This window comes from Triturus cristatus, chromosome 10 (genome assembly GCF_964204655.1).
Source record: "Triturus cristatus chromosome 10, aTriCri1.1, whole genome shotgun sequence".
Classification (NCBI taxonomy): Eukaryota; Metazoa; Chordata; class Amphibia; order Caudata; family Salamandridae; genus Triturus; species Triturus cristatus.
Window position 1 is genome coordinate 814,557,804 of NC_140593.1, and position 27,523 is coordinate 814,585,326.

At 45.3% G+C, this 27,523-nt stretch overlaps 1 protein-coding gene across 4 annotated transcripts in view; it reads left to right on the plus strand.

Annotated features, from left to right (window-relative positions):
• Positions 1–27,523, plus strand: part of CAPN15 (calpain 15) — a 364,024-nt gene that overhangs the window by 233,985 nt on the left and 102,516 nt on the right. For all 4 annotated transcript variants that reach the window (XM_085628400.1, XM_085628397.1, XM_085628399.1 and 1 more), the window contains one exon: positions 22,183–22,391. In XM_085628400.1, coding sequence (XP_085484526.1) covers positions 22,183–22,391 — 209 coding nt within the window. The remainder of the gene's footprint in view (positions 1–22,182; positions 22,392–27,523) is intronic.

Genomic DNA, 27,523 nt, shown 5'->3' on the forward strand with positions numbered 1-27,523 from the left:
CAAAAAACATTAGGGTGCAGGCCCTGGGGGATGGGGCCCCCAGGGCTAATACATTAGAAAAAGATAGGGGGCCACACAGCCCTCCTTCTTAAAAATAAATAAATAAAAGACTGGCATCGCGCCGGAGACCACGCCCCCTCCTTGCAGCACTCTGCAAACGCGCTCCCTGGCCAGTTGTAAGTTGAGGAATTAATTCCCCTTCAATACTGAGGGTCCCTGAGGGCCAACTAGCCCAACAGGTATCTCCAGTATGCGCCAGAGAGCTGCGTTGCAGACATGTGTTCTGAGGCCACGCCCCTTTTTACACCTCCATGCAACGCAGCTCTGTGGCGCTTACTGGAGGTACCTAGTGGGCTAGTTTGACCCTAGGGACCCTTAGGATTCAAGGGGACTTAATCTCTCAACTCAGAACGCCCACAGGCCCTGTGGCGCATTTTTAAGTTGGGGAAATAATTCCCTTTCAATCCTGAGGGACCCTGGGGTCCAACTAGCCCACCAGGTGCTTCCAGTAAACACCACTGCTCTGCGTTGCAGAGAGGTGGTGCAGGCCGTGCCACTTTTTACACCTCTCTGCAACGCAGCTCTGTGGCGCTTACTGGAGGTACCTAGTGGTCTAGTTGGACCCTAGGGACCCTCAGGATTCAAGGGGACTTAATCTCCCAACTTAAAACGGCTACAGGGCGTGTTTACACAGTGGGGAAGGGAGGGGACGGGGCATGAGGTGACGTGTTCAAACACGCCCTGTGGTGCGTTTTAAGAGGTAGTTTTAATCCCCTGCCCTATTATATACTGGGGGCTTACAGAGGAGGTCATGCTAATCACAGGGGGACCCCAACACATAGTGTGCCCTAGTGTATGTAGGTGTTTTCACTGTATTCTGAGTGTCTTTTAACATAGCACTGGCTCTAGGGCTGGTTAGTCAGACTCAGTTACCACCAGTATCCGTCTGAAAAAGTTGAGGGTACAGGATGATTTTGCAACAAGGCTTGTTTCTGCTCTTCTATTTGTTCTTTCTGCATGTTATACTTCTTCCTGCACTTTTCTTCGTCTTTGAGGACTTCTGTTGCTTCTTTCTGCTTTCTTTTTTTTCTTTCTGTGCGTTTTTCCTTCTTTCTTCACATGTCCTATCTCTGTAGGCATAGCTAGAAATTAGCATTTAAAAAACCTTTGAAATTCACTGAAAAAACCATAGGTTTCAGGGGCGTTAGAGTTAGCTGGACTTTTCACTCGTACAAAACCATAGAAATTCCCGCGTTATAGTTCAGCTAACTATAACTCGCGAGCCCGCAATGCACTGCTGATGACGTCACATATTACATCACTCATGACATGGTCAGTGACATCACTCATGACATCACTGATGACATCACTGATGACATCATCCTTGTGATAGAGTGGCAGACCTCCTCTCCCCCTAATATAACCTTTGATACACACATTCAAAAATAGAAATTAAAATTTTCAAAACAATGGACATACCAATACCAGTTACAACAACCTATTCAGTAATTGTAAGATCCACATCAACATCCAATCATTCACCAACAGTCCTATACAGTCACTCATACATGTACTCACTCATCATATGTACTCATACACCTATACATCCTGTTACACAACGCCACTCATCCATAAAGTTACTCACACACATAGTCACTCATGTTAATAAAGAATCAAACATCCGTTTACCTGCATATACAGTTATACACACACCACCACACTTACTTCTACAGAAACTTACACATACTTAGTCTTTTTAACAATCACTTATAGAAACACATACTTATTCATACAGGAACTCTTTCAATCTCTCACTCTCACATATACTCACTTATATACACCAATAGTCACATATACTAGTTTAAAACATATGTAGTTACTCATAAAGACACTATTGAGACAGTCATTCACTCACTAACACACCCATGCACACACTCATCCACCCATACAGTCCTGCACACATGCTGTCTTCAACACATACAGTGAGTCACTCATTCATGCACCTATGCACTACGTAATACCCCCCACCGAACCATACAGACATCAGACACTTATACTGATACTCAAAAAACCAACTAATAACCTATATAGACACTCGTGTAGCTACTCACCAACCCATGCAGCCACTTGTACACAAAGTGAGAGACTGATACAGATATTTACACATTTAAACATTACTCACTAAGCCATGTATTCACTAAGATACACTTAATCAGTCAGTTATACAATCAATTTTTCAAAAACAAATCATCCATTTAGACACTTATATACCCATTTATTCTTCCATCGACCTTGAGATATACATATATAAAACATATGTAATTTTCAGAAAAACCCACATTCACTGGATGATGTCATCAGTGATGTCATTTGAGATGTCATCAGTGATGTCATGAGTGAGGTCACTGACCATGTCATGAGTGATGTAATATGTGACGTCATCAGCAGTGCATTGCGGGCGCGCGAGTTATAGTTAGCTGAACTAACTATAACGGGGGAATTTCTATGGTTTTGTACGAGTGAAAAGTCCAGCTAACTATAACGCCCCTGAAACCTATGGTTTTTTCAGTGAATATATATATATATATATATATATATATATATATATATATATATATATATATATATATATATATATATATATATATATATATATATATATATATATATATACATATACAAACACCAGGCGCATTCTCCCACTTCCAGGCAGGCGAAGAAAGCACACGGACACCAATCGTGCTTCAGGAGAATTTAATCCGAACCAGCACCCACACAGCACGTCATTACGCGTTTCGGCCACAAAGTGGCCTTGATATATATATATATATATATATATATATATATATATATATATATATATATATATATATATATATATATATATATATATTCCTCTTATCTTATTCATACTTACCTGTGTGGTAAACGCGTTGTGTAAAAAAAAAAAAAAAATGCATGGTAAAAGCATGCATTGTAACGTCGTGCAAACGCGGCTAGACTTTTTTGTAACATGTCACGTATGATTATTAAATCAAAATTTTAATCCTGACTCCCAACTTTATATAGTGTGATCGTGTACAAATCACTTTGCATGCATATGCCTCAGTTTCCTTTTCTTATTGGCAGTGCCTAGACGCCCTTCTGGTTACTTTAGGCGATGTGCAATTTTTTTATCTCCAGTCACATTAAAGTTGGGATAATATTATTGTAGTGCTTTTATGATTATTGATTTTTTTTTTTAATGAACAAAATGTATAACTCTAGATATCCAGTGAAACATTTCTTGCTTATGGTACCCTACTGATACAAATTAGTTCTTACATAAGACTCCTGGTATGTCAGGGAATTTACAGTATTTGGCTCCATCTCCCATTGCTTTGTCAAAAAAATAATTAGAAAATATTGACACCTCCTGCGACCTCTCCCACCTTGCTTCTAATTTTACCTTACTAGTTGTCAGTAAACTCACTTTTCTTTCTTTATGGTGGTACACAAGTGTATTGTGTAGTCACATCGGCCACATATACTCACACTTTCTAGGCATGTTGAAAGTAACCAAAATTGTATATATAATATGCTGCATTCAACAAACATTGTCCCTTATATGGAAGTGTGCAATCAACGCGGACTTTCGTTGTAGACCAAATGATACACCAAACAGGCAATGTGCCATCACTGAAGTTATTCCTCTCGTTTCTAACCCCATAAGCAATACAATTAGTCACTTATTTCTGATGGTAGGGCATGACATAGTTAGGACTGGAACCTTAGTTCTAATGAATGCCCTGAACCAAGGAGGGCCACAGCAGCAAGGGACAGAAACATGTCGGCACGCTACTGAGGGTCTGCATTGAACAGACTCCCTTGTAGTATTGCATTTTTTGGTGTGATAGGGAGGAGTCAAAGTTTCTTAGTACCTTACCATCCCTTATGCATTTTTATCCGTAGGTCCCATATACATCACCAGCTCCACCGCAAACCTATGTCTCCCTATAAAGAGATCCAGGGGGGAGCCCATCATGTATACCTTCAGGATACTACAAGGAGGAGGGTCCAGGTGATGAAGAATGCCACCATAGTGGGCCTGGGCCTTCACCTTTTTTAGGGAAACCCCCCAGGAGGACTTAAAAACTTCCAAAGGGTCAGTGCCTGAATGTTTGGTGTTCCCAGACGTTCTGCATACAAGTTTCAGGTATTCTTTTGGGGTACGTGAACACAGAAACAAGCCATCAGCACGCTGAGAAGTTTCTGCTTCTAGCAAAGCAAGGAGATTTCTAAAAGACCATTCAGAAGTCGAATGCTGAACTAGAAGAAGCCATATGCCTAATTGTTTACTACTTGGTTAGCAAACAAGACCATCCTTTTTTCTGACATGCGTGTAGTTTTTGGCTAGCAAGTAGCAAATGGAATACAGATTGAAAGAATTCTGCAGTCTAGGAAGTGCTGTGCAGACAGCTGTGATTTCATTGGTGAAAAAAATGAAAACGAACATTTTAAAGCACGTCATTGAAAGACTTGAAATGTTGTTTCTTGATTGATGAATGTACAACTGCAAGTAACCTATCTGTTTGATCACTCTGCGTCAGAGCGTCCTTTGAGCTAACAACAATTTTCGTTGAGTTATTAGAACTGGAACAAACAACTGCTGAAGAGATCACTAGGCAATCAATATCTTGTCTTACAAAATATTTCCCGCAAGACTTCATTAAGGAAAAAACTGATATCTTTTACAGCTACAGTGATGGGTTCAATTTCTTGGGTTTCAACACAGCAGAAAAAAGCAGAAAACGTCTTGTATTTCACTGCTGCAACCATTGATGATCGTGATGCTCCGATAGACATGAGTGGAAAGTACAACTTCAAGGCCTTTATGGATGGTCTTTACTCCCTTTATCGCAAAACTAGAGAGTTACAAAATTGTGCAGATCACTTGCCACTTAAGTTGAAACCATTGGCAGGGTTCTCCACCAGATGGGTTGCTTCCAGCTGTCGGGCTGTCACAGTTGTTTGAAAACTTATATCCAGCTGTAGCAGCGTACTTGCAGTCGGCAGTTATAGACCCAAAAAAGAGAGGTTCAGAACAAGAAAACTATAGAAGCCTCATTAAAAAAGACTGACCAGTGTGGAGTTTGTGAGGATCTGATGAGAGATGTGTTCTGTGTGCTATCCAAATTAGTTTTAAAACTACAGGATAACTCTATCATGTTAAAATGTCATGCAGAGTGGAAATAACATTCGAAAGGGCGGGGGGGGGGGGGGGGATTAGTGGCCCAGGAGGGGGAAATGTCTTTTTAAAGTTTTCAAACGAGTCATGCATTATACAGAATTGGCAGTGCTCCTCACTGATTGTTATAGTCAGTTGAAGTAATTTCTCTAAGATAATTGATCAAACTGATACTTGCATTAAAGATGCACCTAACTGTATGCACATAAAGGAGAATGAATGAGTGTACACGATGCATCATTAGGCGATACTATTCTCATAATGTTCTTATGAAAGGAACTGCATCAAAATAAACCCATGAGTGTTGATTTGTTCGCAAGGAGAGCTGTACAGTGCTGAACACAAAAAGTGAATTAGGACAACAGAAACCTGTTGCATGCCTGCATGAGGTCCATGCCGAGTCCCATTCCAGGCTGTCGTCCACTATGTCGAAGATGAAGTTGAGTGACAAGTTACGCCACAAGTACTAGAAATCCAGCCTCCTCTCCTATTACTCATTCACTTTATGCTTATCTGTGACCATTTATAGTGCCCCACTGCCTTTTGGCTTGTGCTAGAGAAATACCATATACATACATGCATAACACAAGCAATCTAAGTAGGTCTCGAGGCCATCTCTCCACTCCTCTGGGAAGAAGTTACGCAGTTGGCATTTTAAGGACCTAATTTTCCATCTTAAGACTTTGAGCCTGCCCCATGACTGATTCCTCATTGCCCAAAGTTCCCTATGCTGTTGTCGACCATCGAAGATATAGAGGCATTTAAATAACTTTTTACTGTGATGCTGGCTACCTTTTGGGTACTTTTGGGCCCCACAGAGCTAAAGGGATCCCCAGTCGGACTCCCAGCAGCGGCTCTGACCCAGCTCCGACTGACCCTGTTGTCCCTCTGGCAGACGCCCTGCCAGCATCGTCAATGCCTAACCTCTTGAACTGAAGACCTCGTGGGTTTCCAGGCACCAGCCAAACTCCAATGGCTCCTGCATCAAATCCATCTCAAATGCCTGTTTCTGATCAGGCCTATGTCCCACGATGAAATTACCCAGGTGCAATCCCCGACCCCATTCTACCTTTGAATATTCCCCCAGTATTATCATAGGCTAGAACCTTTATTTCACATGGGATTCTGATGCCATTCAAGTGCTCCAAAGTGATCCGCATGACGAAGATCATGTGGCAGACTAATTGCTCCTCCAATACACTGATGCTGGCTTGTATTTACATCTGAAGAATGCTAGTGACCTAAATATTTCTTCGGAGACACAGTTGAACCTACAGCGGCCTACCATGGAGATTACAGCAGACTTGCTCATTGAAATAGGAGACCTAGGCTGTAACATTTCTGCGCCAATACTGTTATTTAATGAGGCCCTGACAGAACCCTTTAGGGCAGAGTGGGTAAAGCCATGTTCAACTCCCCTAGTGAAGTTGCCCAGTGGTTAAGCATCATATCCCTGTCCATGGAGATCTGCCTTTTTAACTTCTCTCCAGCCTCCTGAGAGCCTGACCATTAAGCTTCTACTAGCAAGGTTAATCCCAACTCATTCCTTACCATGCCACGAACCAAAAAATTTAAACATTTTGATGTAGTCAAAAATAGGGTCTTCTTGTAGTTTGACTAAGATCTTTGAATGTCGAATGTCTGTTGGGATGTTATAAGCTTGCACCTTGGGAGAAAGACATCAGAATTTTGAAGCCATCCCTGATGAATTCGGGAATGCCTTGGCTGAGATAATCCAAGATTGACAACACTCCAAAGGGCAAGCCTGAGGATGATGGACTCTGTGGTTCGCACCATGGGCACAGTGTGTCGTGATTAATTCTATTGTCTGAATGCATGCTACAGGGTTTCTGTGATGTGCAGGCATCTCTTATGGATAAGCGGTTGTACTGTTCCAGGCTATTTGGCGATAATGCAGATTTTGCACTGGAACATTTTCAAGACAACCGTGCAACCGCACGTACTTAAGGTTTGCTCTCCCCTACCTGCCAGTTCAGAAAATTCAGACCATACTCTTGAGGCCTTACCTATCGCATGGCACAGTTCTCTCAACCCTTTAATAACTAATGCAGCCCTATAGTGTCTCGAAAGAATGTGGCAGTGGGAGAGGCTGTGTACACCTCCAGGTTCATCACGCTTCTTCTGACTCCACCCATGCCGCAGCTGCGGTTAAGCTTGATTTCTAACGCCAACAGCTCGGAGGTTTCTTAGTCTCCTGGTCTCATGCATTCTGCTGGTCTCATGCTCCCATTGGCATACACAAGCCTTGCAGTAGAACCTTTGCCTGCAGTATGCACATAACTGGGGCTGTCTTACAGGCAACCTCTGCATTTTGAAGGCGGCAGCAGGGTGGCTACCTTTCTTGCTGCAAGCAGAAGCGAGTTCAGGTCTTAACAGACCTCGCAACCCCTACAGCAAGCAAGGTGGTGTGAGGTTATAGATCCTGTGCCAGAAGATACTACATCTCTGGAAATGTCTGGACCTTCTTTTGAGCTCCCTAACCGCCAATCATTTGGTGAGATCGCTGATCGCCAGGGCAGATGAGATCAGTAAGAGTCAGCTAGCAGATCACAAATGGCGCTTTATCCAAAGTTCGCTCAAGGTATGTTCGCCCGGTGGGGCGTACCTTGGTCGGATCTTTTAACCACTGCAGAGAATGCTCAGTGTCACAAATTTCACACACTGGCAATTGCATCAAGATGTTCCCAGGAATATGCATTCCACTTGCAGAGGGACTCAGCCCTCCTGTACGCCTTCCCACTTTTTGCTCTCCTGCCTTGACATCTGAAGAAGGCCAGGAGAGACTGGGCTCAGATCATGACGATTACAACGGATTGGGCCAGGAGAGTGTGGTACGCCGATCTGATGAGCCTGAGCTCTGCCCCCCTGATTAAGATACTTCTCTACAGTAAGACCTTCTCTCAAAACAACGGGGCAACGTCCTGCACCCAAAACTTTGCAACCTACACCTCCATGTGTGGCCATTGAGTGGCACCAACTGAGAAGGTTTGATTCACCTGCTGAAGGAGAGTATTCCATCCTTTTGATTAAGCGCCCATCTACCAAGCAGCTATTTATTCCGGTTGTAGGGCGAAGCTTGTGGCCTGGCGTGCAGACTGCCAAACGGAATCTTTGCAGACCAAACTGTTGGATGTTTTGTTGTTTGTTCTATCTATGTTTGTCCCAGGAAGGCTTTGCTATAGGCACTCTCAAAGTCTATTTGTTGTGTCTTCGGCCTTTCTCCATTTGCCTGATCAAGCTTTGTTATTCAGCTTCAGTTGTGATACGTTGTGTGAAAGGTTTTGAAGGGACACACAACCATGTTTCTCCCTACACCCATCATTATGACTTGATTGGACCTTTTTGGTCCCTGTGTTTTTAATATGCATGTCATACCAACACATGATTACTAACCATCAAGATAGTATTTCTGATTGTGGTTACTGCTGCACACCTTGTCTCCTAACTGCAGGCGTTGCCAATTCAATTTCGTAGTACCTCTCTTTTCCTGGATAAATTGATAAGGCTATCTTGGGCTTTCTTATTTTGCTGAAAATAGTATTGCCCTTTAATGTGGGACAACCCAGCACTTTCCCTGCTTTGATTTGCTCCACCTCATCCAGTAAATGAGGAGGAGAGGCTTTGCTGAATGTCCTATAGAAAGAGCTCTGAGATCTTATATTAACATACAAGCTTCTTATCTACTTTGCAGTCCTAAGAAGGTAAAGGCAGTCCAGAAGTGAACCTTGTTTGAGTGGATCGTCCTGTGCACAAAGGCATGCTATGCCCTGGCTAAAAAGGAGCCTCGTAAGGCTCTTCAGTCCAGCTGCACAAGAGGCCTCAACAACCACCTTGACAAGAGGTGGTGCTGTGTTCAACATGTGCCAGTCTTCCATACACATCTTAACCAGGCAAGACTGTCTTAATCAGTTCCTCAGGCAGTGCCATTTCGGCTGCTTGGTCCTGCAGGTCATGGTATTTTATTTCTGGTGGATAAGCGAACTGCAGATTCCTCACCACACTCCCTCCTGCTCGCTCTGTGAAGTGAACTTTTCGTGTTCTTAAAATATCCCAAGTTAGATTTTACACATTGTAGTTCTTCCATCTTGTCATGTGGTCGGCGTGTGAAGACATGAAATCGTTCAATGGTTAACCAACATTATCATGCAGGGGCGGCACCTATGGATCGCTCCAATCTGTCACTTCTGGAGGTGGAGCGAGGTCGCTGTAGAGAGCGACGAGGCCTGGTAGCATAATTGCTATAAAAAATTTCCTGATCCAGAGGAATCTGTGGTTAGTTACATTATCCACCAGAAATAGTGTAAGGTAAGTAATGTCCTGAGTTTCGCTTCATCCATTCTGGTAAAAATCAGTCATTAGTAATTCTAAAACGTTTTTTTAGGTTTTTCTCCTTCAGTCCAACCTCCACGGGTCTCATCAGGGATCATATATCTCAGGCTGCTGCTTTTTCCTACAGTGGGAGGTAAACCGTATGTTTTTTAAGGGGGAGGATATATAAAGTGATGTGCAGGATAGTCCCCAAACGGAGTCTGTACTAAACATGTGCGAGATAGAAATGTGCCTGTATAATTTATTTTTCACATAGTTTTAAGATTAATCAAAATTGATAAAGAACAGTTAAAACACAAGCGTGAGAACGATGCTATTCTGTTTGTGTGCATTACCTGCAAATATCAATGCTCCTCTTACTCATAGCACTCCTACATTTCTCCACTCAGGCTTAAATTAAACAGGAGCCAAGTGTATGTCTGCAGTTTGAGGTCACTAAAATCCCTATATCTCTAGTACGTTGTTTTTTTTGCTTGGCGTCTTGTGTTGACTATTGTTATTGCATAAAATCCATTAGTTTCAGAACACTAAGGTCACTGCAATGAAGTCATACCTGTGAAGTTGTATTTTTTTTTTTTCATTCATGATATTGGCCATCATTAATTCTGGATTTCATTGAGAAAATTAGCTTTCCCGGCCCATTTACTCTTTTAGAATTTGAGTCCCCTCATCTTGAAAATCCACTGCAATATTCAGAACGAACTAAAATTAAATCAGTCCTTTTGTTCAATTAGTATTTTATCCACGAAAAACAAATCTAATTTGAACATAATCAGAAGTAGGGGTGGGCGGAATTTGCGAAATTAACTTTCGCAAATTATCGCGAAAATGTTTAAAATTATCGCAAACAAGCGGAAATATCGCGAAGATGCGGAAGTTTTTTCCCGCATGTTCGTGAGATTTTCTGCATGGTTGCGGGTCGCCAACTTACCCATGTGGTTGCTTGCGGGCGTGGCCATCTTGTTTTGAGTTGTCTCGCGGTGCATGATCGCGAGAAGAAAGACGTGATCGCGCGACGCATGACGTCACTGCGGGCGCTAACTGTCGCGAGACAGCGCAAATGGCTAAAAACAATACAACATCTCATGGAGAACGCGACCGGATCAAGAAAACTTGTCGGCGAACGCAGGGATTCAGGTAAGGCGATCGCGTGCGCGCCAGAATGTATTATTTTACAGCGCGAGCAAGAAATAAATTATCGCCAAGCTGCGGAAACCGGAAATTTTAACATTTTCGCGCTCTCCGAACGCGAAAATGTCAAATTATTGCAATTTCCGCGAACGAAACGAAATTTTCGCCCAGGCCTAATCAGAAGTCCGTCTGCATTTAAAAATGAGTCGCAAACCCCTTCACTTCCTCCAACATAAAACCCCACCTTCTGACGAACATGAGTCGAAAATGAGTTTATTACCATGTAACATAAATTTGTTAAAGGAAGCAAAACATAGGTTTTTAAACCTACATGTAATAATTCTGCTATTTTAGCCCAGTTTTGCAACCATGGGGCTCTGGTGGTATTCGTGTTAAATATATCACTGGTGCAACACCATCGCATTATGCAATCACAACACAGGTCCCGGATATGTTGCAAGCAGTTTATTTGCCGTGGTTGATGCGTTTTTTTCCTGTTGTTGACCGTGGGTAGAGGCGGAGCCTAGAGTGGCTCCGAATGCAGCGAACGTCCCTTCTTAAACACCAAAAAGCAGCATATTAGTCGCTGGACATACACATTATTTAGTTTATACCATGCTGGTATTTGATGTGCATAAGTTATATTATGTAATGTATTTAACCAGAGGACTAGGGGTACATCGCTTTTAAGTAGATATTGTAACGGCGGGCAGGGGCCAGTTTTTCTCTCTGAAGTGAGCAGCAGCATTGAAACTGTGAAACTGTGAATCAGTAAGCACTGATTTACACATCTGTGCATCAGTAAGAAATTATTATATGTACCTGTGAAACAGTCAGCGATTTTGTCAAATTAGAGTGCACTATGATAATGCCATAGAATTGAACCTTTGCACCATGGTAATACGTTTGTATGTCTATCAATGCACGTGTCCCAATTGACACTCCCTCACTCTCTCTGAAAAAAATTTTGGTTAAGTTTAATTTCATTTTGTGGGACAAGGGTTCCACCTGCGTAATTGTAGTTTTATTATTCAGGTTATTTTGCAGTGTAATTAAAGAACCATCTCTTTTTTCTCACAATGAGTATTTCATTCAATATTTCCGTTTCGTTATGTTGTGCTTTGTCTACTGTAAATGTATTCACTGGATTCAGCCTTCGGCTTTGCTCTGCGAGCATTGCCCCTACACAGAGGCTGCATGGCCTTTGACTGTGCCCTATACCCAGCTCCCCCATTTATAATTTTCCAGACGCCAGGGTATCCAAAGATCCACCTGTGGATCAGGTTCATGAACTGTTTGTTGAAGTTGTGAATCGATACCTTGTTCAAACAGTTCACCGGAGCAAAACATTCTTAGGTTTTTTCAGCCAGTCCGCTTTTATCAGCTGCCGAAGTAGTGCGTTAAATGCCCAACTGCAGAGAGAAAACCAGCTCCTACTCCGCGCAGATTTGATTTTTCTTTAAATTTATTGTTTATAATCAATCAATCAATCAAGCATTTATAAAGCGCACTACTCACCCGGAGGGTCTCAAGGCGCTGGGGGGAGGGGGGTCCACTACTGCTCGAACAGCCAGGTCTTGAGCTGCTTCCTGAAGGCGAGGTGGTCCTGGGTCAGGCGGAGGTGGGTCGGGAGGGAGTTCCATGTCTTGGCGGCGAGGTAGGAGAAGGACCGTCCTCCTGTGGTGGCTTTTCGGATGCGGGGGACGGCTGCGAGGGCGTGGCCGGTCGATCGAAGCTGGCGTTTGGGAGCGTAGAAGTTGAGGCGGCTGTTGAGGTATCTTGGGCCTTGGTTGTGTAGGGTTTTGTGTGCGTGGGTGAGGAGTCGGAAGGTGATTCTCTTGTTGACCGGGAGCCAGTGCAGGTCTCTCAGGTGTCCGGAGATGTGGTCGCGACGGGGGATGTCCAGGATGAGTCGTGCTGAGGCGTTCTGGATCCGCTGGAGTGTCTTCTGGAGTTTGGCGGTGGTTCCAGCGTAGAGGGAGTTGCCGTAGTCCAGACGGCTGGTGACGAGGGCCTGAGTGACCGTCTTCCTGGTCTCGGTGGGGATCCACCGGAAGATCTTACGTAGCATGCGCAGGATGTTGAAGCACGACGAGGAGACGGCGTTGACTTGTCTGGTCATGGAGAGGGAGGAGTCCAGGATGAAGCCCAGGTTGCGTGCATGGTCTGTTGGTTTGGGAGCGCTGCCTAGGGCGGGGGGCCACCAGGAGTCGTCTCAGGCGGAGGGTGAGGATCCCAGGATGAGGACTTCCGTCTTGTCCGAGTTCAGTTTCAGGCGGCTGTTCTTCATCCATTCGGCTACCTCTTTCATCCCTTCGTGCAGGTTGGCTCTGGCGGTAGCGGGGTCGTTGGTGAGGGAGAGAATCAGCTGGGTGTCGTCGGCGTAGGAGATGATGTTGAGGTTGTGCTGGCGTGCGATGTCTGCGAGAGGGCTCATGTAGACGTTGAAGAGGGTTGGACTGAGCGAGGAGCCTTGAGGAACGCCGCAGATGACTTCGGTGGCTTCAGATCTGAACGGGGGGAGGCGGACTCTCTGTGTCCTTCCTGCGAGGAAGGAGGTGATCCACTCCAATGCCTTTTCCTGGATTCCGACGTTGCTGAGACGCTGCACTAGTGTACGGTGGCAGACAGTGTCGAAGGCCGCGGAGAGGTCTAGGAGGATGAGGACTGCTGTTTCTCCGTTGTCAAGCAGTGCTCGGATGTCATCGGTGGCTGCGATCAGGGCGGTCTCGGTGCTGTGGTTGGCCCGGAAGCCAGACTGCGAGTGGTCGAGGGAATCGTTCGTCTCGAGGAAGGCGGCCAGCTGTTTGTTGACGGTCTTCTCGATGACTTTTGCAGGAAACGGGAGCAGCGAGATGGGGCGGTAGTTCTTGAGGTCGGTGGGGTCGGCTGATGGCTTCTTTAGAAGAGCGGTGAGTTCGGCGTGCTTCCAGCTCTCCGGGAAGGTGGCGGTGTCGAAGGAGGAGTTGATGTCCCGCAGGTGGGGTGCGATGACAGCGTCGGCCTTGTTGAAGACGTGGTGAGGGCAGGGGCCGGTAGGAGATCCGGAGTGGATGGAGTTCATCGTGCGGGCGGTGTCTTCGGTGCTGATTCGGGTCCAGGCGCGGAGGGTGGTGGTGGGGGGCGGTGGTTCGGTCGTGGCGTGCGTCGGTTGAGTGCTGAAGCTGTTGTGTATGTCCGCGATCTTGTTGTGGAAGTAGGAGGCGAGGGAGTTGCAGAGGTCTTGCGAAGGGGTGATGTCGTTGTTTCCGGCGTTGGGGTTGGAGAGCTCTTTGACGATGGTGAAGAGTTCCTTGCTGTTGTGTGCGTTGTTGTCCAGTCGTTCCTTGAATGCGGTTTTCTTGGTGGTGTGGATGAGTTGGTGGTGTTTTCGGGTGGCGAGCTTGAGGGTGGTCATGTTGTCTGGCGTCGGGTTTCTGCGCCATGTTCTCTCGAGGGCTCGGCAGTTCTTCTTGGAGCTCTTGAGTTCGTCGGTGAACCATCGGGCTTTCTTGCTGGTGGGTCTGCTAGGCGGGGTCTTCAGGGGGGCGAGGCCGTCTGCGCAGTTGCTGATCCACTTTACGAGGTTGGTGGCCGCCTGGCTTGGGTTTGTTGCGCTGGTGGGAGGGTTCATGCTCAGGGAGGTCACGAGCTGGTCAGCTGTGATCTTGTTCCAGCTTCAGTGCCCCCTGTTGCTGGTGGTGGTGGATCGTGGTCCTTCTGAAGCTGAAGTGGACGCAGCTGTGGTCCGTCCAGTGGAGTCCGGTGGCGTGGCTGAAGGCGATGTCCTTGCTGGATGAGAAGACTGGGTCGAGTGTGTGTCCGGCGTAGTGGGTGGGGGTGGTGACCAGCTGTTTGAGTCCCAGGTTTGCGAGGTTGTCCAGCAGGGTGGTGGTGTTGCGGTCGTTGTTGTTCTCCAGGTGGAAGTTGAGGTCCCCGAGGAGGATGTAGTCAGCTGAGGGGAGGGCGTGCGGGCTGATGAAGTCGGCAATGTCTTCGCTGAATTGTGTGCGTGGTCCCGGGGGTCTGTAGATGAGGGTGCCTCTGAGGGTGGTCTTGGGGTTGATGTGAATCTGGAAGTGCAGGTGTTCGGCGGGTACGAGGGTGTCATCGGTGTTGGTCGTGATGCGGATGGTGTTCCTGTGGATGATGGCGATGCCTCCTCCGGTCTGGTTGATGCGGTCCCTTCGGATGATCTTGTAGCCGTCTGGGATGGCTATGGCTATGGCGATGTCGGGCGGTGAAGAGGCGTTCATCCAGGTTTCCGTGAGGAAGGCGACGTCTGGTGAGGTTGTGTCGAGCAGGTTCCAGAGCTCGATGGCGTGTCTGTGGATGGAGCGGGTGTTGAGCAGGATGCATTTCAGGTGGCTGCTGCTGATGCTCGTCTTGGTCGGTGCTGGAGTTGTGCAGGTCCGGAAGCAGGTGAACTTGCAGGAGTGGCAGCAGAAGGGTCCGTGGGTGCGTCTCGGGGTGGCTTGGTAGCATCCCGGGATTCGGCCGGCGTTGAGTGCGTTGAGGGTGGCGGTGTCGTACGTCCGGCGGGTGGGCTGGGGTCTGCGGGTGCCAGGGGTCCTGGCGCTGGGCGCGGTCCGGCAGCGGACGGGCGCAGACGGGCTTACCTTTGGCGCACCTCCGGCGCTCAGTCGGCGCTCCCGCTGCGCGCGGTCGCTCTGGGGGCGTCATAAGTAAGGAGCCGGGAGGGAGGGTCAGCAGGGTGGCGGGAGCGGGGCGGCGAATGGGAGGACACGTGGGCGTGGCCGCCGGGGGCAGCGGCGGGAATCAGATCAGCTGGGCAGCGGCGTGCGGGGCTGAAATGCAGGCAGGAGGCGGCGGAGTCAGCAGGGCAGCGAGCAGGCAATGGTAGCAGAAGGGAGAGGAACTTAACAGTTGACACCTAAAAATGAACTCTTTGAAAGTTGCTTATCACCATATTGTAATCGCGATTTCTGAAGCACTAATGAAGGGATTTACTTTAAACATATTATGAGACTCCATAACAAGTGTTATTTGGTGTAAATCCATTCAGCAATTTTTGCTGTAGCAATGGCCAAACATTTTCACCTAAGTAAGAATGGGAAAATGATCTCTTGGATATACCCTGTCCTATCTTTGCCAATCTTAACTAATTTGCACACATTTTTAAAAGATAAACCTAAGGTACATGATAAGTTACTAGTATTAGTACAGTGCATTGCTACCATTTGTATGGTCTGTGTGCTCTGTGGTATTTGGGCACCCATTATGGTTTTTGGAGTTCACGTATACTGAAGTCAAGCTGGGCTGCTGTCATTTAGTTAGTTAAATAAAGCTTACTAATTCCCTGAAAAGGGCATTTGAATGGACTTCATGGTTTTGGATCTAAAACCTCCATGTGTCTGAAACTTGCAAACTGTGTTCAGCTATACAACCTTACTTACCCTAACTTCCCCATCCAGCCCACCCACATGTTCACAGTTCATGAATCACATGTGATCTTATCAAAAACATCCCCAGTGGAAGACAGACTAGTACTAGACCCAATCCCGGAAAAGGCACTGTCCTGCACATATAGGAAGATTATTAACAATTCCCCGGATCTCCTCACAAAGCTAAGGGAGGCATGGGAGTCTGACGTAGGCTTGCTAGAAGACCATGGCTGGACGAAAGCTGTGCACAGCCCCAGAGAAGTAGCAATTAGGGCAAGATTCCAGCTAGTTCAGTTGAGAATTTTACATAGGTCTTACTCCACTAGCACACTCATGTTTAAGTTGGGTCGCTAGTACTTTCTCGTCTGGACTTTTCCAACTCCCTCTACCACGGTCTCCCACAATCTTTGCTGCACCGCCTTCAGGTTGTCCAGAACCAAGCGGCCCGCCTCATTCATAAAACTCCTAGATGGCAATCGGCAAAACCTCTACTTCACAGCCTGCACTGGCTACCAATAAGCCAAAGGGCAGCTTTCAAGGTGGCCTGCCTCACATTCAAGGCCCTCCACTGCGCCGGCCCCGCATTTCTCAAATCCCTAATCACTCCCCATCGACCAACGCGCAACCTTCGATCAGCCCATCTTCATCTGCTAGTCACCCCCAAAGCCAAAACCAAGAAATTCGGTGGTCGTCGCTTCTCCCACCTAGCTCTCGGATTTTGGAATCCTTTCCCTCTTTCCATCAAATCCAGCCCTTCCCTCCTGAATTTCAGAAAATCACTCAAAACTCACCTCTTCCCACCCCTTGGTTAAAAACATCGTCACTCACGCTTCCCTCTCACTCACTCTGTCTTAAAGCGCCGTGAAGCCTTTGGTGTTAGCGCGCTCTATAAAATGCACTTAACATAACATAACCCTTACGGAGGACTGTCAAAAGGGGCTGTAAACAGACGGGAACCTTCTTCCATATAATTTGGGACTGCCCGATAATATAGCGGTTCTGGGGGAAGGGGACGCCGGTAATGTCGGAGGTTATTGGACAAACAGTGCCTACGGAGGCCAGGTGGCATGTACTGTGCGTTTCTGGGGAGCTGACGTTGCATAAACATAAAAAAAATTGTCTGCTAGTGGCTGCGATGGTGGCCCCAAGAGGAATATCCCCGGGACCTGGGGACCCACTCAACCACTGACGGTGGTACGCTGGAAAATGGACATGGATTGGTGCTGTGCAGCTAAGAAAACAATCTATGAGATTAGAGGCTGCCCCAAGAAATGGGGAAAAAGTGTGGAACCAGTGGGATGTATATAGGAACGCATAAGGGAAGTTAGAGTACTTTGGCGGGAGGAGGTGGGAGACTAGGGATATACCGGGTGGGGGTCCTTTCAGAACTGTTTAACTCGCAAATGACAATATACCACAGAACTATAAAATATAATTACATGTATGTACTACCAACCAGAGTATGAAGTAATGCTGTGTACTAACGCTGACAATTCTTTAATAAAAAAAGAAGTTTAAAAAAAATAACATCCCCAGTGGCATCACATTTAACATTAACCATGACCTTTCTATCATCTGAAATCAGCATATTTGCCCCTTCAATTCACTTTTGTGAGTTCCTGGAGAGATGTGTGTTGTCTGCTTACTGCCCTGTTTGCTACAGTTACTCTATTGATCGTCTCTACTCTTTCCTGATAACCCTTATTTTTCATTTAAAATTCACCTCCAGTGGTCTGTACACATTTGACTAAACTTCACCCTTTTTTGTTGCTGCCCATCCAAGCAAAATATTGTGCTCCAGCAACAGGACGTAATTTGATAAACGTGTATTGGGGTTTTAAATTTGGCTTAGCATTAGCCTTCTTAGTCTGGCTCTCAAGTAAAAGTTAATTTTTATTGATTAAGATTTCAACAGGTATCAACAATGGAATATAGAGATTACCACAGTCATGCTAAGAATTAAGTGTGCACATATATAACATATTTAAAGCAATTCATTTGGTGTAAACCTTGTAAAGTGTAACAATTCAAGGGGGTTTGATATGCTAAATGTAAAATATAACAGAGTTACAAATCAACCATGTGCTGCTGAGACTGCAGGGCAAATGGCGAGTGCATGACTTAGATCCTGCTTCCCTCCTTGACACAGATCGCACAATTCTGTGGAGTTATGCCAACTGCTCTTATAGGCATTAGGCGGTAATACCCCTCATCTAAGTAACAGTCTGAGCTGCCCAACACCATGATCTAGCTGAAAGATAGATATTGTAGATACTCCTATAGATAGTCCGACTCTCCTAGGGCTCCCCTTGACCCCATGTCACCAGACTGTTGGGGCTCTCATTGGACCCAGGACATCTGATGGGTAGGGCTCCCACTGGATCTAGGTTACATGCTTGTAATGGCTAATGCTCCCATCGGATCTTGGTTACCTGACAACGAGGGCTCTCTATTTTATTTCAAAATCTTTTTATTGGTTTTAAACAGCCACTAAATAAATGTAGTTGCACCAAGCACAATTCTCAGGTCAAGAGTTACAGAAATCACAAAGGAAACACAGCTTGTTTATAAATTCTCAGCATGACTTAGATCCTTTCATTTGTATCCCTACTATGTTCAACCTGGCATTGCAAGGCAACACATACAGAGCTTGCGTTGTTTCAGGACAAGATTATGATTAGCGCTCGTGCACCTTCAACAAACAAACTTCAGAATAAAAGAATGCATGAACAACACAAACATATCATGGTGATTGTACTACAGAGCAGGCCAAGTCCGGGGGGGTGGTCAGAAGGAACAATGCTGGGCTTAAGGGGGCCTCATTACACGATGAGTTGAAGAAAATCCTTGGTATATTATATTTGAAATAGGTGGAGGGCTACTAATCTGGGCCCACACGCAAACGGGGCAACCACTCTAACGGATATCCCACCAATGGAGACCGGATATAGTCAAACCCCTTCCTTGTGTCGTCCACTAGATCTGTCATTCGTTCAAGGGCTAGGGCACGCCATAATCTAGCATGCCATTGCGTAAGGGAGGAGGCCTCCGACTTCTTCCATGCTGTGGCTATTGCCATTTTGGCAGCACCCAGGCATAGCCACATAATCGAGCAAGCCCCCTGCGTTTGATATTTCAAACTTGGATCTCGTATCCCCAAGAGGGTGGGGTCCATGGTGTCTGGGATTTGATAGCCCAGGATCAGTTTAATTTGGGACAAAATTTCCTTCCAGAATGGTTGTATAGAGGGGCAGTACCACGAGATGTGGCGAATGTCCCCTAGCAGCCCCCAGCCCCTCCAACATCTATCTGAAGTGTTAGGAAATATTTTGTGCAACTTCTGGAGGTGAAGATACCAATCATACATGATTTTATAATGCACTTCTCTTAAAAACATAGAGCGGTTAAGCTTGGCAGTGTCCTTATAGAGGAGCCCCATTGTTTATCCCCTGTGGGGGTGGTAAGGATAGTGTCCCAGACTTTTTGATGTCGCAGGACTGACTGAGGACTTCCCGCCAGGATGAGGGAATATAGGAAGGAAATGCACCTCTTAGTTGTTGTGCTGGATTGTGCTAATTTCTGGAATGGGAGCAGGTCTCTGGTTGTGGCCAGTCACACCTGAGGTTGCTGCACCCAGTGTTTAAGCTGCAGATAGTGATATTCTTCTGTAGGTAGCAGCTTAAACAGTCTTGCACATTCCGCAAAAGTGAGTAATTCCCCCCCCTTTTGTAAAGATCGGATATCCTGAGGCAGCCGCCTGCCCGCCAAGCGTCAGAAGGCCCCTCCTGGAGAGCCGGAGGGGGGATTCCAGGCTAGAGTGGGTGGGGGAATAGGGGGATGGAAAAGTCATCAGCAGCAATGTTCTGGTGAGGTTGTCCCACACCTGAAGAGTGGTGGCCGTTGGGGGGGGGGGGGGGGGACTCTCAGGTTAATGGTGTTGTCTGTTTCAGCCAGTTAGGACATAGGCCCAGAAACTCCTCTTTTCCACATCCAGGCTACCAGGTAAGCATCCACGAATAACTAGGCATACCCAGTGGTGGGCGGCAGGCGATTAGCATGCCTGGGCATGAACTCTCATATAATCTCACATGGCCAGGGTTGTTTTCACCGGATTCCAGGGGGTAATTAACAATGTCTGCCCTACTTCCTGCCTCTGCCCTCTAAATAGAAGACCGGGACCCCACCTAGTCTTTCTGGCAGGTCACCTGGCCCTAATCTGATCTAATCTGTTTCAATATTTGATATAATATACAAGTTTACTAACTGATCCCTCATCCTCAATGGAATAGACATATAATGTTTAAATACAGGCTGTACCATCCCATGAAACTACCACTCAGTACTAAACAGACAGTTCAGCAAAGACTGGAGAGATCTGCTACATATTACTGGTCAACTGCGGACTCTAACAGTCCCAAATAGTCACGTACCCTGAGTACCAACATTCTATAATGACATAAGGATGTTTATAACACACTGTAACTTGGCTAATCTTCTTCATTGATGTCTCAAAATGGCAGCAGTATAAAGGAGAACTGTAATACAGCTTAGCTGGGCAGATCTCAGATACCCAGTCATTCCTCGATCACACCTGTTACCTCTCCTAGGTCCATAAGACATAAGAATTTAGTGGATCGCCTCATGTCACAGCGATGTTAGGAAATTGGATAGTGAACTTAAAAGAATAATTACCAACACAATTAAGGGGCCTACATAGCTATTCAGTACTGCCAGCATACTACAAGCTAAAAAAAATTGCTTCTATTTCTCACACTTCCTAATACATCACACCGCCAAGCGCTGTGTTCTATACCACAACAAATGCACATCTATTTCAAAACTTTGCATGAAAAATTTATCTTTACTTAAAAGTATTCCTTGTTTTCCAATCCTTTCTTTTTATTGACTAACCCTATCTGTATTTTTCTTTCTCTTTATGTCTCCTCTCTCTGAGTATGCCCTATCCTGTTGCATGCCAGTTTGTCTAATTCTCCATTATTGTATCTCTGGAAATTTCTCACCTTTCGTAGTTTACTTCTCCTTCTTTGAAACGATATCCCTTCTCCTTCTTTGAAACGATATCCCTGCTATCTAACAATACCTACTTTCCTCTAGCTTCTTTATTTATCCCACCAACTATTTCCAGAACATCACATACCCCCCCCTCCCCCCACAAATATAACACCTATCTACTATTCATTTAATCTACCAAAAAGAAACTGGAGAACATACATATCAAGTTTTCCTTGCGAGCACAAAATTAACTAATAATAACCAATAACTTCTGGATTAACCACTAATCGTAGGTTCTGGAGTAGCAGGATACTTGCCACAAAGAACTTCAACATATCCTCGGGATAGTAACTGACAGATAAATGCAATTGCAAAACAATAGGCTCTTCTTCACTAGAGAGGTCACATATTTGCAGCACATGTCAACACTGAAAATGAAGTAGTTAACATGAAAGCAATTTACAAGTTTATTATTTGAGCCAATAAAAGTGGAACCAGAATGAGTCAACTTATGCTAAACTGAAAATAAATTGAAAACTTTTTTTCCGAAACCTGTTAAAACAGTAGGATTACTATTAGTGCAATATCACTAATGCATTTTATGAAACCTACGGAAGGGTTGAACTTTAAAAAAAAACCTTCAACCTGTTTTTGGCTGCCACCTTGTTTACTAGCCGGGACTTCTATATAAGGCAATAATGCCTAGGCCTGGGGGAAGCAGCCTCCTCACATTCACTCTGTCAAGTGAAGTAGTAATAGAACCCTCACATTTTTTTCCCTCTGCGAATTCTGTGTACGTACATTCCATGTTTATTATCTTCCTCCTCATATCAGACTGAATTGGACTGGAATCAAATAACTTGGACTTTCAGAGCCAAAACCTATATTATACAAGAACAAGACCTTGTTTTCAACATGTCGGTGCCACACTTTGGGTATAGAGCTTTCCTTGTGTGAGGATTGTGATCAAGAGAGACAAGCTGTTTTACTTCATGGTTTTACCTGTACAATTGTGTTCAGCTGTTTAAAGAAGGACATTAATCTCTAACTTGTGGCCATGTCTTTGTCATCCTGCAGAACAAGGTGAACTTTGTGGATGACAGTTTTTCCCCTGGGCCGAAGTCTGTGGGCTTTCCGGATGGGGACAGCGTCCAGCAGCGGGTGAAGCAGTGGTTGCGTCCACACGAAATCAACGGCAGCACCTCCAAAGATCACAAAGTCAAGTGGTCGGTGTTCCGCACACCTCGGCCCTCTGACATCTTGCAAGGACTGCTGGGGAATTGTTGGTAATGTTGTTGGCATTAACATATGTTAACATAGTTTGTTTTTTGGTACTCTCCTAGGTCAGTGAAAAAGCATGTTCAACCACATGGGTAAATTAACATTGGAAGATAAACTGTTCTAGGGTTTGGATTGTCCTCTTTCTCCCTATCTTTTTGTTAAGTCTTAATATGTGTGACCACCTCGCCTTGTGCTGTTGTGGAATTTAGAAGTGTAAAGGAATTTAGAGGTAGTAGTTATGCCAGGAGCATAATCATTTTGTGAAGCATGTGTGATGCATGTTATCTTATGGCTGGCAACAGCTAGAGCAATATTTTACCACCACTGGAAGCTGGTGTAGTTAATTGTTATAATACTTACAAAGAATGTTTTTCTCTGAAGCTCTGAATCAGCTCACATTTTTGTAAAACTGCCAATACTTACAGATGTGTGACCCTTCACTCAGACAATAATCCACTGCATGACTTCTTTTGAAGTACTGGAAAAATTCATCCTGATGTTGCTTTCCAAAATGCAGTTTTCGTTCCGGCTGCTTCTAGGGTTGTGAGATTTAGCAGGAAGGAAGACTAAGGTCTGGATCTTCTCAGAAAGATATTCTATCCTGCCCTGCATAGCTGTTACGCAGATCCAGAATATCTTCTTTGAGTAAGGAGTAACTGTGCGCCAGCTGCAATCTTTTCCAGCCTCAGCGCTGCTTCAAAGAGTACCAATGTGAAGCCTACATGCACCTTCTGTCCAATTTCAGCCAGTCACTTTTTGACTTGGGTCTTGAAGAAGAGGCCATATTCTGTTGTAGGCATCACTAAGACATTTGCTTCTCAACCCACACCAGCTGAGCTTCTTAAGTATCATAGTACGGCGATCATTGTGTCCAACAGGTGTGTAGATCTCTCAAGGTTCCTGATTCCCTATTTTGGTGGGCATTTGTTTTATTGACAAATTCAATTAAGAAGAGGGTTTTTTTCATGACACAAACTGGAAGTCCAGATCTTTGAGTACTTAATTTACTGTGGGCTGTTTCCTTGCAGTTGTGTTTTTTATCAATTCAGTGCTCAGAGTACCCGAATGCAAAGGTATTGGTGAGCTGCGTATGCATGGAATCTGGAAACTCTAATTGGGTTTCCAGTTCGGCCCATAAGAAAAACCTGACAATTATTATTTCATTCCTCTTTCTAACAAATCCCCACCAACAGTTGTCTAGTGTGTGAAAAATCACCTACAAAGTAACGTACTATTTCTTTTCTTCTGCACGCTTACCTCGTACTGTGCAGATATGTTCATTCTTCACATCGTTACTTGTACAAAGCTTTTGCTGCGTCAGGCTAGATCTACACAACAAAGATGCCATAAATATATCAATAAAACTACACCTATGATTTGACCTCCAATAGACTGTTCAATTTACTTTATCAGCTCCATAATCCTTCTTCTGATTGTCATTATGAGGGCAAAAGCTTCATAGAATAGTGTGGCAAGAAACCTGAAAAACTCAATACTTGGTGCACTCCAAATCAAATGTTCACAGCTGCACACTGATCTCACTTAAATACAGGAGATCAATTATCACTGCTGCAAAAGTTACCTTAGCTGGCAATGCCTTTCAAATGTAAAGAGCAATCCGCTTTTCATGTTAAAAAGCAAGTTAGTTATTCGGAGCTCCTGGTTTCCCAAGGAGCTATGGCTGAAGAACATACTCTTTTTATCATAAAGATGGCTTGAAATTGGTTGAGTGAGTCCTCAGCACTGGGAAGCTGTACTTTGAATATAAAGGTTGATCTGCTGTTTTCAAGTTGGGTTACTGTATAGCAGCAAGTTTTTGGTTGGTTGCATATCTAATCTGAAATGTTTGGTCTTGAAGACAGTTTGCTTCTACCAACAGCACATTTTGTAATTCCCTTTTGTTAGACAAAACAATGCTAAGATGAGTTAACTAAAACAACCTGCGCCTATTTGGGCCACTAAATTGAGTGCAAGTCATTTGTTGGCCCTGGTTCACAAGTAATTGTTAAGTTTATAAAGAGTTCCCTTAATAGTCCAAAACTACACCTCTCATCTGCAAGCAGATATATGTAGGAGGAAGAAGGGGAGGAGAAGTGTAATGCCATTTTGTGATGTGAACCTCACAGAGGAGACTGCTTCTGGTGACTAACCAAATGTCCTACTATGGGAACATAACATGAGGCTGCAGGCCCTAGCCAGCCCTTCCATTACTCAACAGTGTACATACCTTCAAGTCTTCATAGGTACTTGCTTCCGTTGTGAACTTCATCCTGCTGTCTAGAAAAGAAAACTTTGCCCACTGCCTGTCCTATTTCTTCCCATCATAGTCTATTATGAGCTTCAAGGGAAAGCCCGTAATTGCTGAAACACTCGGGTTGTTGAAGCCGTTTATGTCCATGAGGATCGCTCTTCCGTACTAGTCTCTGGGTTAAGATCCGGTAACAAAAGCAGATTATGAACACCAGATCATAGCTTTTTCTTCCGCATAGGAATCTGAATTCACTATTCCTTTGTTCAAGTGGCAATTACTGTCCCTTCACATGAATCATCAGATTCCTAGACCCTCGTGAGAATTCTGTAGTCTTGCTTGCACTCCACAAAATTATTTATGCAAGCCCTCATTAGGAATGTTGAACAAACCTCCAGAATCCTCTGTTGTCCTTCTCTTCCCTGATGAACCAAAGTCTCTAGTTTAGCGACCATTCTAAATATTGTCTTCTATAATACTTGACCTTAAATCTTCAGATTGTTTAGGATATTCCCAATTTCCTCTTGGTGTTTCTGAGGTGCAACAGTTTAAGTCTCATCTACTGTCAGCGCTTCTGTATTTGATTTGTACGCTTAGCAAAGGATTCTAGCTTCATGCAAGTGGCCTTGGTGGTTTGCTTGGTCTCCATGGATATTTTGCTGTGTTGGGCACTCATAGGATCAAAGAGTGTCAATTAATCAATATCGCTTTATTCAACAATATGTCATAAAAGCAGTAAAAAATACATCCAAAAATACATACGCGAGAAAACGTGCAGATAAAACAAAATATAATATGTTAGACCTGTCAGCCCTTTGGGTGGTCCCTCCTCATCATTATTTATTTTGTCCCACTTTTGCCTCAAACCCTGTTTGAATTTTTCCTTTTTGGGAACCACCAGACTTTTTAGTGTTGCTGCAGATTCAGGGAGCCATTTTACCTACCCCTGAAACTTCTGTCTGAGGGCCTGGAGCACAAAATGGTGGCCACCTGTGACATCACCAGCATCCACTGGAACCTACCAGCACCTTCCAGAACATTCCAGGAGATTCCAGAACCCTGTGACAGTTGGAGGCGGTTTGGAATGTTGGGAGGTTAAGAGAGAGTGTTGGCAGTTGGAGCTGGCAGTTGGCACCTGACTGGTGAAGAGAGAGGAGCACAGCAGTGAAGGAGGAAGGAGTGAAGCAGCAGGGGTGGAAACTTGTGCCTGGAGTGGGGTCCATAAACCCACCCTTGATACTTGTCCCTACTGATGGATCCCAGCCTATAGCCCTGTGTGGGAAGAAGACAGAAAAACTCATCCTAAGGACCTGAACAGCAGGAACAGGCCTTAGAAGCAGAAAGCAGCAAGATCCTGACCTGGAAACTGGTTTCCCTGGAGTCCGGCGTCGAGTAGCCTGAGACCTGGAGCCCGAGGTGGAGAAGCGGCGCTGACTGAAGTAGCAGACGTCGTACCCGGAGCCGCCTGAGGTCGTGAGAGGGCGCCGACGGAGGTCGTGAGGAATTCCAGAGGTCGAGGAGGAAGTGAACCGAGGTCGAGCGAGCGGCGTCATCGGAGGAGTGAAGTCCGCCCTCCGGAGTCGTCGGAGACCGAGGTAGAGGTGAACCGGAGGTCGGGAGTGAGGATCGCACTCCGGAGTCGCCCGGAACCTGAGAGGAGGAGCACCGGAGGTCGGGGGTGAGGATCGCACCCCGGAGTCGCCGGAAGTCGACATCGAGGCCAGGCCGGCCGACGTCATCGGAGCCGAGAGCGCCATCGGACCGGAGCCGCCCGGAGTCGACACCGAGTAGAGACTGCCCGACGCCGTCGAATCGGAGGTCGAGATCGAACCGAGGCCGCCGACATCGGACCGGAACCGCCTACCGGCGTCGTCAACGAACTGACATTGTGCCGAGGCCGCCGAGACCGAACCGGAACCGCCTCACGGCGTCGACACGACTCCAGCGGCGTCGGAACATCAGAAAAAGGGTAGTAAGTGGAGTAGAGGGCGCCTAAGGCCCTGTGGAGACCTGAGAGACTGCTCTAAGGGGCTAGGGAGGTGCTGAAACCAACCTGACTGTGCCTGGGGTGAACTGGGACTAACCTAGAGAGGTTGTGTGGAGAGAGAAAGCCAGGGCACTGGTATTCCCCCCTTTGATCTACCTCAGTTTAGGCCTCAGCCTTGTCTCAGCCAGGGAGTAGCCCCCCTCAAGCCTTCCACATCCCTACAAGCTGTGCCCGGGCCAAATCAGCCCTTAGGAATTGAAATGTCAACTGATTACATGAGTGTTGCTGTATACTTTTAATTATTTATTGGGGGTACTGTATTTATTGAGTTTTTGACCTATTTATTGCTTCACTATATTTATAGGTCCACAGGACTTGATGGTGTACAATATTTATTGGTACAGTATTTATTGCCTCAGAATATTTAATTGCCTGTATTACCTGCACTGATATTTATGTCCCTTGTATTTATGATCACCCCTATTTATTGAATCTTCAGATAATATTTATTTGACCTGCACTATTTAAAATTGTATATTGTGATTGACCTATTTATTTTTCCAATCAGCAACTAAGAGAAAAAAGATAAAGAAGAATATTTTCATAATTTTTACGGTGTAGAGTCGTTTTTGGAACGGATGCACGCATGGTTATTGTATGGGTATATTGTATGCTTAGCACTGTGCCTGTTTCCTGACCACTCGAGCCAAGCTACCACAGTGTGTTCGAGGAGTCCACCACCACCCTGCGGAGTGGGGGTGGGCTGTTTCCAACATAATAGATAACAGTTTGTCCTACAAATCCCTTCATATACACATATCATAAGATGAATACAATAACTACATCAAAGTGCTCATAGATACAAGCGGGATAAAATAAATCAATAAGGGAAACAAGGGGAA